Source organism: Dendrobates tinctorius, unplaced genomic scaffold (assembly GCF_039654945.1).
Source record: "Dendrobates tinctorius isolate UK_male_01 unplaced genomic scaffold, ASM3965494v1 ptg000120l, whole genome shotgun sequence".
In the NCBI taxonomy this organism is placed as follows: domain Eukaryota; kingdom Metazoa; phylum Chordata; class Amphibia; order Anura; family Dendrobatidae; genus Dendrobates; species Dendrobates tinctorius.
Window position 1 is genome coordinate 40599816 of NW_027361788.1, and position 12055 is coordinate 40611870.

At 49.5% G+C, this 12055-nt stretch overlaps 1 protein-coding gene across 1 annotated transcript in view; it reads right to left on the reverse strand.

The window, feature by feature from the left end:
- The window catches only part of CCDC120 (coiled-coil domain containing 120), a 55584-nt gene extending 53237 nt beyond the window's left edge, over positions 1-2347 (reverse strand). The window contains exon 1 of the mRNA XM_073541210.1: positions 2248-2347. Coding sequence (XP_073397311.1) covers positions 2248-2341 — 94 coding nt within the window. The 5' untranslated portion in view covers positions 2342-2347. The remainder of the gene's footprint in view (positions 1-2247) is intronic.
- Positions 2348-12055: the final 9708 nt, after the last annotated feature.

Consider the following 12055-nt stretch of genomic DNA (forward strand, 5'->3'; position numbering starts at 1 on the left):
CTGAGGGCACAACCATCTGCTGCCACAGCTGAGGGCACAACCAGGTGCCGCCAGAGCTGAGGGCACAACCAGGTGCCGCCAGAGCTGAGGGCACAACCATCTGCTGCCAGAGCTGAGGGCACAACCAGGTGCCGCCAGAGCTGAGGGCACAACCAGGTGCCGCCAGAGCTGAGGGCACAACCAGGTGCCGCCAGAGCTGAGGGCACAACCAGGTGCTGCCAGAGCTGAGGGCACAACCATCTGCTGCCAGAGCTGAGGGCACAACCAGGTGCCGCCAGAGCTGAGGGCACAACCATCTGCTGCCAGAGCTGAGGGCACAACCAGGTGCCGCCAGAGCTGAGGGCACAACCATCTGCTGCCAGAGCTGAGGGCACGGCCAGGTGCCGCCAGAGCTGAGGGCACAACCATCTGCTGCCAGAGCTGAGGGCACGGCCAGGTGCCGCCAGAGCTGAGGGCACGGTCAGGTGCCGCCAGAGCTGAGGGCACAACCAGGTGCCGCCAGAGCTGAGGGCACGGCCTGGTGCCGCCAGAGCTGAGGGCACAACCAGGTGCCGCCAGAGCTGAGGGCACAACCAGGCGCCGCCAGAGCTGAGGGCACGGCCTGGTGCCGCCAGAGCTGAGGGCACGGCCAGGTGCCGCCAGAGCTGAGGGCACAACCAGGTGCCGCCAGAGCTGAGGGCACGGCCAGGTGCCGCCAGAGCTGAGGGCACAACCAGATGCCGCCAGAGCTGAGGGCACAACCAGGTGCCGCCAGAGCTGAGGGCACGGCCAGGTGCCGCCAGAGTTGAGGGCACAACCAGTTGCCGCCAGAGCTGAGGGCACAACCATCTGCTGCCAGAGCTGAGGGCACAACCAGGTGCCGCCAGAGCTGAGGGCACAACCAGGTGCCGCCAGAGCTGAGGGCACGGCCTGCTGCCGCCAGAGCTGAGGGCACGGCCAGGTGCCGCCAGAGCTGAGGGCACAACCAGGTGCCGCCGGAGCTGAGGGCACAACCAGGAGCCGCCGGAGCTGAGGGCACAACCAGGTGCCGCCGGAGCTGAGGGCACAACCAGGTGCCGCCGGAGCTGAGGGCACAACCATCTGCTGCCAGAGCTGAGGGCACAACCAGGTGCCGCCAGAGCTGAGGGCACAACCATCTTCTGCCAGAGCTGAGGGCACGGCCAGGTGCCGCCAGAGCTGAGGGCACGGCCTGGTGCCGCCAGAACTGAGGGCACAACCAGTTGCCGCCAGAGCTGAGGGCACAACCATCTGCTGCCAGAGCTGAGGGCACAACCAGGTGCCGCCAGAGCTGAGGGCACAACCATGTGCCGCCAGAGCTGAGGGCACAACCAGGCACCGCCAGAGCTGAGGGCACGGCCTGGTGCCGCCAGAGCTGAGGGCACGGCCAGGTGCCGCCAGAGCTGAGGGCACAACCAGGTGCCGCCGGAGCTGAGGGCACAACCAGGTGCCGCCGGAGCTGAGGGCACAACCATCTGCTGCCAGAGCTGAGGGCACAACCAGGTGCCGCCAGAGCTGAGGGCACAACCATCTTCTGCCAGAGCTGAGGGCACAACCAGGTGCCGCCAGAGCTGAGGGCACGGTCAGGTGCCGCCAGAGCTGAGGGCACGATCAGGTGCCGCCAGAGCTGAGGGCACGATCAGGTGCCGCCAGAGCTGAGGGCACAACCAGGTGCCGCCAGAGCTGAGGGCACAACCAGGTGCCGCCAGAGCTGAGGGCACAACCAGGTGCCGCCAGAGCTGAGGGCACAACCAGGTGCCGCCAGAGCTGAGGGCACGGCCAGGTGCTGCCAGAGCTGAGGGCACAACAAGGTCCTGCCAGAGCTGAGGGCACAACAAGGTGCTGCCAGAGCTGAGGGCACGGCCAGGTGCTGCCTTAGCTGAGGGCACAACCAGGTGCTGCCAGAGCTGAGGGCACAGCCAAGGAATTGCCAGAGCTGAGGGCATGGCCAGGTGCCACCAGAGCTGAGGGCACAACCAGGCGCTGCCAGAGCTGAGGGCATAGGTGTCTATCCCAATTATTACCACCGTATGTGGGCACAAGTACTTAACCCATTCCGTACTTCACATTAAAAGGTCGCAGGTACACGATTTACTGCCATGGGCCTTGTCCTTATTGGTGGAGGATTCCAGAAGCTGCATGTCTTTCATCATTTTCTGAGAACAGCGGTCCGACTACCCGGGGGAGCAGCACTGGTGACCATATTGTTTGTCAGCTTTCTTAGTCGTTATGCAATGATATCAGATTTACCTTGGTCTCTAAAAAAGTCAATACCAAATGATACTGGATCAAGCTGCGACTTCTTGGTGCCGGTAATGGCGGCAGATGAGGCCATGTTGACCATTCAGGCCATGCTGAAGAGCCTGCGGCCAGAGAACCCCACAAACAAGTGCGGCACTAGTTATTTCATGCTGTATTCCATGGCTCTTGACAAGATGCCAGCGTGGACTGATTTGTGAAGACCAGACTGGCACCGTGCTCGCCAGCTCTCTGGCACAGAAATATATACACATAATTCTACCCTTCCCCTGTGATGAAGACGTCGGCCCAAAGGGAAGGAATCCCAGGCTGCTAATGACACATTGCTAAAGCCTGTGTATGAGCCAGTCATCTGCCAGGTGCTGGCACTGCAGAAGTTAAGAGGCATGGATTTATTTGGCTGCAGATTCTCGTATCCTGTCCCTGTGACATCTCCTTTCTATGATAGAAAACAGTCCTGTAGTGTCCTGAATAAGAGGATGGGGGGAAACAGGAAGCATCGGGGGAGGGGGCTGAATACAGACACTCCAATATGGAGGCCACTAGCCCCAGCGCTGGAAGGGTTAACCTACATAATCTGTATTCTGTCCCCGTCCGAAGGGCTCGTAACATTCACTTCTACAGGAAACGTGGTCATAATGTACATCGACTGGTGTGCACCCCAGACACAGATCACATCTATCTATCTACAGGTGCATCTCACAAAATTAGAATATCTTCAAAAAGTGAATTTATTTCAGGTCTTCATTACAAAAAGTGAATCTCATATGTTATATAGTCATTACACACAGTGATCTATTTCATGTGTCTCCCCAAACCATCACTGATGGTGGAAACTTCACACTAGACCTCAAGCAGCTTGGATTGTGGCCTCTCCGCTCTTCCTCCAGACTCCGGGATCCTGATTTCCAAGGTCTAGTGTGAAGTTTCCACAATCAGTGATGGTTTGGGGAGCCATGTCATCTGCTGGTGTAGGTCCACTGTGTGTTATCAGGACCAAAGTCAGCACAGCCGTCTACCAGGAAATTTTAGAGCACCTCATGCTTTCCTCTGCTGACAAACATTTGGAGATGGAAATTTCATTCTCCAGGAGGACCTGGCACCTGTCCACACTGCCAAAAGTACCAATACCTGGTTTACAAATAACAGTATCACTGTGCCAGCAAACTCGCCTGACCTTAACCCCCATAGAGAATCTGAGGTATCTATCTCTCTGTCTCTCTATTTCTCTCTCTGTCTCTCTATCTATCTTCTATCTATCTATCCCATATCTATCTATCTCTCTCTATATCTATCTATCTGTTACCTATTTATCATCTATTACCTATCTGATCTCCGTGTAACATTTTCCATAATTTGCAGTCTGCAGGCAGTGGGATGTAGATCCCTGCTGATTCATGGTGTAGGAGTCCAGTGGGTGGGCCTGTTCGTGATAGACAGCCTTCTCTATATGACAGTGCACACAGGAGCTGACAATCAATGCAGCTTGGAGAGGATTTCTTTTTATTCCTAATGGGTTTCAAATTTTTTATAGGAGTGAGAAATCTAGTTTTCTGGTACAGTGCACCAAATCTCCTGCTTGGTGATAGTTACATAATACTATTCTGTCTGCCTGCAGGCACCACTAGGGGGAGCTCACTGTAAGGGAGTTCATACAGCTCTCATTGACCTCTATAACAGAGTGGCTCCCACCAGTGGCAGCTGGGAGAATAACTTGGCTTCTCATGCTATAATAGTTTATATCATGCTGCAGGAAGGTGTTAAAAAAAAACCTGATTTATGATTTATTTTGACAGCTATCCTAATGATTTATGAGAAAAAAATTGTACAAAATACTCCAGAAAGAGAATAACTTGATTTCCCAGGTGAAGGCTCAGTCCAGATTGATGGACTCCAGTTATTTATAGGGGATGTGCGCCATCTGGTGGATGAACAGTAAAATGCAGACTAAAACCTGAAAGTGAAGTCATCGCCACATGGAATATGATGCAAGTTCTTTACCAAAGGTGCAATGCACCGGTCGGCGTGAAGGTCCCAGATGTTTCGTGGCTTAATAATATGACATGTAATCATTATATAATAAAACATTCTGCATTTTTCTAATGTACTTTTGTGCTCTAATTCCACACCAGTTGCAACATTTCTGCTTGCTGTCAGTGAACAGAGACTGGAAACCTTTCTGACTAAAATTAGTCCAGCTCATGGGCTGATGCAATGTAGCTATATCTTCCTTTTTCAGGCTCCATGACACGAGACTGTCCGGGAGCAATAATTGGTGCCAGCTCCCAGTCTCCATCTTCATCACCCAAAGTAAATGGTGCCTATGAAAGGGTCATATGTGCCGTTGAGCAAGGCCCTACAGCTGGAGAGAAAGGGTTTCCTCCAGGAGGGTTTAATCTCTTATTTGAAAGACATTATTCAACAAAATATCTCAGGAATAATAAGTATATGATTAGTCCTGTGTGCAGAGAGTGGTAGTGAGCATGTGCAGCCTCTGCTCCACTCACTTCTATGCTGTCATGAATAGCTCAAATCTGTGTGTGGTGAGCTCCACCTAGTGGTGGCTGTATGCAATGAGCTACCCATACTGGTGGCTGTATATATCTCTATAGTATATATGAACCTGAAAACCCATCAGGAAAGCTTACAGCCTGCAATAACCATTCTGCCGCCGCAGCACCGCCCAAGCTGCTGCACCCCCGACCTTCTGTCTCTTCCCCACTATCCCGTAGAATGTACGTCCGCAAGGACAGGGTCTTCTCTCCCCTACACCAGTCTGTCATTGTAAATTTGTTTACTGTTAACGATATCTATAATTTTGTATGTAACCCCCCTTCTCATGTACAGCACCATGGAATTAAAGGCGCTATATAAATAAATAATAATAATGATATATATGGAGATACCCCTAGTGGTGGCTGTAAAAATCTATGCCGGGAGCTCCTTCTAGTGGTGGCCGTATTAATTTGTATGGTGCTGTGCTCCAATGTTTGATGGCTGTATGAATATGTATTCAGTGAGCTACCCATACTGGTGGCTGAATACATCGCTATATAGTTAGATCCCACCAATGGTGGCCGGATAAATCTGTATGTAGTGTAGGGAGCTTCCACTGGCCATTGCTGTATAAATCTGAATATAGTGAGTACCCTCTAGTGGTGGCTGTATACATCTTTATATAGTGAGTTCCCCATAGTGGTAGTTGTATATAAATATGGATGCAATGAGCACTATCGGTGACTGTATAAATCTGTATGTTGTTAGGAGTCTGATTTCTCCCTTCCCTATGGTGAGATCTAGACCCTTACATGCTGCAGTCTCCTGCGTTTCACCTGTGGTAGAGGAGATTGCAGAGGAGAGTGCCTTGCGGCAACTCTCTCCAGAGGCTAAGTCCTCTGTTCCCTCCACTGAGCATGCTCATGGGACGAGCTCCCATTGGAGTTCGGGAGTCACATGCTCAGGTCCTGTGTCTAATCCTATTGGCTCCTCCTGGAGCCTTGGAGACTTCCGGAAGGTCCCGTTTGGTATAAAAAGCGCGCTGTTCCGCCATACGCTAGTATTTTCATACGGCTGCTGTATGAATGGTGATGGATGCTTGGACTGGTGACTGACTTATTAAGAAACCCCTTCCCTCTGATAATACGATTGTGTGAGTGTTTGGGATCAGCCAGTAGCAGCACCAGCGTGCATATGCTCCAGCTTGCTCAGCAGCTTTGTGTCTGCATTGGGCCAGCGTTATTGCAGCACCTTGCAGGAGGGTAAGTGGTTGCCGCGCTGCAGTTGCAGCTTTCTCTGCATCCGCAGTTGCGACGCTTCGCACCTTATTCGACGGTAGGTCTAGACGAAGTAGTCCTGCTGTTTAAGGCTACTCCTGTGACCGCGAATACCGCGACTGTATCGCTGTGTCTGTGCCTCTGAACAGACTCAGCGTTTAATTTGAGCTTATTAGCCTGCAGCTCTGTGAGTATAACTCAGCTTGCTTCAGTGCACTGGGTGCCGTCTTAGAGCTCTGCCTCTCTAGCAGTGTTTTTTCCATCCACCGCAGGGTGGACCCTGGGTGGCGAAGGCACTTTATTTATTTTTTATTTAGTGTCTTCTGCCAGTCCTAACATATGTACTGATCTCCAATAATTGGTGGCTGTATAAATCTGTATATAGTGAGCTCCTCCTAGTGGTGGCTGTATAAATCTGTATGTAGTGAGCTCCATCTATTGGTGGCTGTATAAATATGTATGTAGCGAGTTTCCCCCTAGTGGTGGCTGTATAAATCTGTCCTGTAGTGAGTTCCTTCTAGTGGTGGCTGTATAAATATGTATGTAGCGAGTTCCCCCTAGTGGTGGCTGTATAAATCTGTATGTAGTGAGTTCCCTCTAGTGGTGACATTATAAATCTGTATGTTGTAAGTTCTCTCTGGTGGTGGCTTCATATAAATCTGCATGCAGTGAGCTCCCCCTAGTTGTGGCTATATAAATCTGTATGTAGTGAGCTCTCCCTAGTGGTGGCTGTGGAAATCTGTATGTAGTGAGCTCCCGCTAGTGGTTGCTGTTTAAATCTGTATGTAGTGAGCTCACTGTAGTGGTGGCTGTATAAATCCTGTATATAGTGAGCTCCTCCTAGTGGTGGCTGTATAAATATGTATGTAGTGAGCTCCTCCTAGTGGTGGCTGTATAAATCTGTATATAGTGAGCTCCTCCTAGTGGTGGCTGTATAAATCTGTATGTAGTGAGCTCACTCTTTTCTTACTGAAGTCTGTGAAGTGAAGGGAGACATTATGTGAAACTGGTTATAAGGGCCACCATCAGGGCATTACTGCCTCTTCCTGCACGGCAATAGGAGTTGCCGGCAGCAGACGTCGGCACCCATATCGCTGGAGTATGATGTCAATGACATGCGGCCGCGTGTACGCGTCTCAAATGGCTGAGGAAGAGGACTCTGTTAGACATCAGCCAGGTATGGAGAAACTTTTTTTTACTGAAATCTGCAATATGGGGGGGGGGGGGCAGGATGGAGACAAATGGAAGCAGGATGGAGACATGGGGGAGCAGGATGAAGAAATGGAGTAGCAGGATGGAGACATATTGGAGCAGGATGGAGACATATGGGGTCAGGATGGAGACATGGGGAAGCAAGGTGCAGACATATAGGAGGGTAGGATGGAGACATGATGGAGCAGGTTGAAACATGCAGGGGGCAGGATGGAGACATGGGGAGCAGAATGTAGTGGTTTGCCCATAGTGTGGTGGTATTTGTTCCTTGTATGTATTATATGGTCACTATGTGGTGGTAATGTGATCTGATAATAGTGTGGTGGTATTTGTTCCTTGTATGTGGTATTATATGGTCACTATGTGGTGGTAATATGTGATCTGGTCATGGTGTGGTGGTATTTGTTCCTTGCATGTGGTATTATATGGTCACTATGTGGTGGTAATATGTGATCTGGTCATGGTGTGCAGGTATTTGTTCCTTGTATGTGGTATTATATGGTCACTATATTTTGGTAATTAGTGATGAGCGAGTATACGCGTTGCTCGGGATTTTCCGAGCATGCTCGGGTGATCTCCGAGTATCTTGGCGTGCTCAGAGATTTAGTTTTTGTTGTCTCAGCTGCATAATTTACGGCTGTTGGACTGCCTGAATACATATTTGGAATTCCTAATAAACAGGCATTCCTCACATGTATTAAGCCTGTTCAGCAGCCATAAATCATGCAGCTGAGATGACGAAAACTAAATCTCCGATCATGCCAAAATACTCGGAGACCACCCGAGCAACGAGTATACTCGCTCATCACTAGTGGTAATATGTGGTTCGGCCATGGTGTGACATTATTTGTCCCTTGTTCGTGGTATCATTGTTCATTTTATAAAATGTATGTGACACAAAAATAAATAAAACATACTTATAAAGAGCATTGGATATTTTAAGTTAATAGGTTACAGTAGAGTGGGGCCCGACCAAAAGAGTCTCTGTGTCGTGGTGGTGGCGGCGGCTTATAAAATCTTTTTACCAAAAGTTGCTGGCTATGTATGTGATCTGGTGTTTGAGCCTGGGCAGAGTCTCAAGGGGAACCCAAAATTTTGCCAGTGTGGGGCCCCAAAATTCCTGGTGGCAGCCCTGCTATTTATGAAGACCACGCTCTTGCTGCTACTGTAAACTTTAATGTGACATTTAAAGGGAATCTGTCACCCATTTTTAGTGATATCATGTAAAGATATCACCCAATTGTGCGTCCCATAAGGATTCTATTAGGGCTTTTGATTCCCCCCGACCCCACACCTTTGATACATAAATACCTTTTTTATCTTGGTGGAGATGAATGGAAATCACCGCGGTCCGGTCTGATGGGCGTGGCTTATTCGCCTTCTCTCCCCCCCCCCCCCCGGCTTGTTGAATGTAATCTTCATCTGTGAATATCACAGATAACATTGGTTTCCGCGCTTGCGCATTGTAAAGCCCCCAGCGCCTGTGCAGTATGCTTTGCCCAACTGTGGGCAAAGCATATAATCGCTACTGCGCATGCGCCGGTATTTTCCAGCGCGGGCTATGCCCCGGAAGTGTGTCCTGCATGTGAAGACTTCCGGGGCATAGATAAAAAAAGGTATTTATGCCTCAAAGGTGCGGGTTCGGGGGGAGTCAAAAGTCCTAATAGAATCCTTATGGGACGCGCAATTGGGTGATATCTTTACATAATATCACTAATTATGGGTGACATTCCCTTTAATGACTCACACGCCATTGCAATAAAATTTAATCCATGAAATGCAAAGTTAACATTGGCTACATCTGTAAGTTATCAAACTAATGATATGCAAATGAACAACAGCGGACCATGTGTTAAAAAGCAGCCAATCAAACGTGAGCGGACTTTCAATAACTATATTGGGCAGCACGGTGGCTCAGTGGTTAGCACTACACTACAGATAGATCTGTCTCACCAAGGACAACATCTGCAAGGAGTTTGTATGTTCTCCCTGTGTTTGTGTGGGTTTCCTCCGGGTACTCCGGTTTCCTCCCACATTTCAAAGCTCCAAAGACATACTGATAGGGAATCTAGATTGTGAGCCCCAATGGGGAAAGTGCTGTGGAATTAATGGCACTATATAAGTGAGTAAAATAAAGAAATACTGTTTCCACTGTTGTAACCCTAATAACCAGGGTGTTACGGCACAAGTGGCGGCGTCCTCATGTAATCAGGCCTTGGATAGCAGTGGCTGCAGATCTGACACTAGAGGGCGCCCTGCAGTGATGCGGCTCAGCATGGCGTCACGCTGATTTGTGGCGTTATGTTTTGGGATTACACGGCACATAGTGCCAACATAATACACTACAACGACTCGCATTCACAGACGTAACATTCAGCCCCGATTGGCTTTATTCTCGGCTGACAGCCACAATTTCCTGTTCTAGTCCGTGACTAAACAAAGGCTTAACGACGGCGCCCTCTACTGACGCAGAAGAGGACCTTCTGTCCCCGCCATCATTATTATAAAATGAAGGAAAAGTTGTACAACTTTGTTTTTCAACAATTTCAAGAGCCACGCTTGCTGTCCTTGAATTGGAACATTCTTGACGCCATTTTTCCCTACCTAATACGGGATTTCTCCCAGCAGAGGGTTTGCTGCCATTGAAGCAGCACAAATATGTGTCCTACCCTGAGAGTTTGCTACAATGTATCAGTGCAGGCAATCTAGTATAGAAGCAATATGGCTTCTCAAAGGAATATTGGTATCATTCACTGACAGCAAGCAGAGATCTTGGAAGTGATAAGGAACAAAGCCTGCAAGAAAGCTGCAGAACTTTCCATGAGTAATCTATACCATTGGGATAAAGGGGTGGTCATAGAGTGGGGTTCCTGGTAAGGAGACACCCTTTATGTGCTGGACCGCATCAGTATCTACCAGGTGTATAATCATTCACAGAAGTATTACAGCTCTGCAGAGAAGAAGCACTCCCATCATGGTTATTGCACTGCTTGGGCTCCCAGGGTCACCTAGCCGTAAACAGGCTTAAAGATTTACTAGATGCTGGTCAATATGTGCACAAAATAATAAGTGCAGAGCAAAAGTCTAATGGGGGCCGTACACGTTCAGTAGCTGCCGGCTAAAAGTCATTCCTCCCACACATATGCATGCTCAGTACAGCAGAGCGTGCATGAGTCCTCAGTGATGAGAGGAGAGTAAGGGTGTGTGCAGACGCTGCGGATTAATCCGCACGGATTTTGCAAAAACTGCAGATAAACCGCAGGTCAAAAGACCAGCGGATTATCTGCGGTTTGGTCCTGCGGATTCACCATCTCCACAATGGTGGAGATAGGAACCCGCTGCGGATTCCGCAGAAAGAATTGACATGTCACTTCTTTCTGCGGTTTCAAAACCGCAGCAAATCCGCGCGGATTTTTCCGCAACGTCTACACAGCGGTTTATTTATACCATTCATTTGAATGGTACTGTACACCGCAGCTAAAACTGCTGCGGGTCCACAGCGGCCAGAAACGCTGCGGAATCCGCAGCATGTGCACATACCCTAAGGAGCTGCCAGACACCTCAAGCGACTGCTGATCTCTGCTAAGACCAAAAGGATCAGGAATTATAATTCCAACATGTCCGATCCTTCTACCCTCGGATCTTCCCCATACACATTGGACGGTCACGGTCACTTGGCTTTTGTCATGATCCCTGGAAACTAGCATAGCAAACTTTGTGACTGTCAGGACATGCTGGGAGATGTAGTGTCACACAGCTGGATACTACTCATCAAAGGCCGGCATATGAAATACTGATACCGCTAATCTGTGCTGATAATCTGTGCATTTACACTCAGGACACATGGAAATCAGTTTCGGAATCTTATCTTGAGCGATTCTCGTTGTGGCGAGTGCAGATATCCGGACTGTGCTCATACAGATGTATGGTGAGAGAGTGGTAAGCCGTACCGTGCGATCACCACCTACAGGCCCGAAGCCTGAGGCTGCACCACTGAGATCCTGGGGACGACAGGTGCCTTTCTGCCTTGTAAAATGATATTCGTGTCTGTTTGTGAGGTCATTTATGTATTTGATAATTAGGACCAACTCTCATCATGGCCAGGAGTCTGCCGATCTCAGGACATGTTAGGAATTGTAGCAAACCTTCCAAATTCAGAAGGACAAACGGACGCGAGCTGCAACATTTTTGTTTGTTAAGCCTCAACTCTAACCTCGGTTAGTCCTTTTTGTGCCAGGACACTGAAACAGTACCCCCAGTGGAGCCACAAAGTGCTCCCAACTATAACGATACTTATTTCATGGCCCCTATACAGTATGATGGTCCACATTACTCCTCCACACATGATGGCCTAGGCGTGCCCCACATACTGTATAATTCCCCAACCGTACCCCTCAAACATTATGATGCCCCCGATGCTTTATGGTACTCCTAAGGAGCCCCTCATACATTATGCTGCCTCATAGTGCCCCCTCACATATTTTGATGACTCCACAGCATGATGCCCTATAGTGCCTCTCATATATTATGATGCCCCAACCATGCCCCTCGTACAGTATGACGCCCCATAGTGTCCCTTATACAGTATGATGCCCCATAGTGATAGTGCCCCTCGTACAGTATGACGCTCCCATAGTGCCCCTCATACAGTATGACGCTCCCATAGTGCCCCTCGTACAGTATGACGCCCCCATAGTGCCCCTCGTACAGTATGAGGCCCCATAGTGCCCCCCATACAGTGATGCCCCCATAGTGCCATGACGCCCTCATAGTGATAGTGCCCCTCGTACAGTATGACGCCCCTCATACAGCAT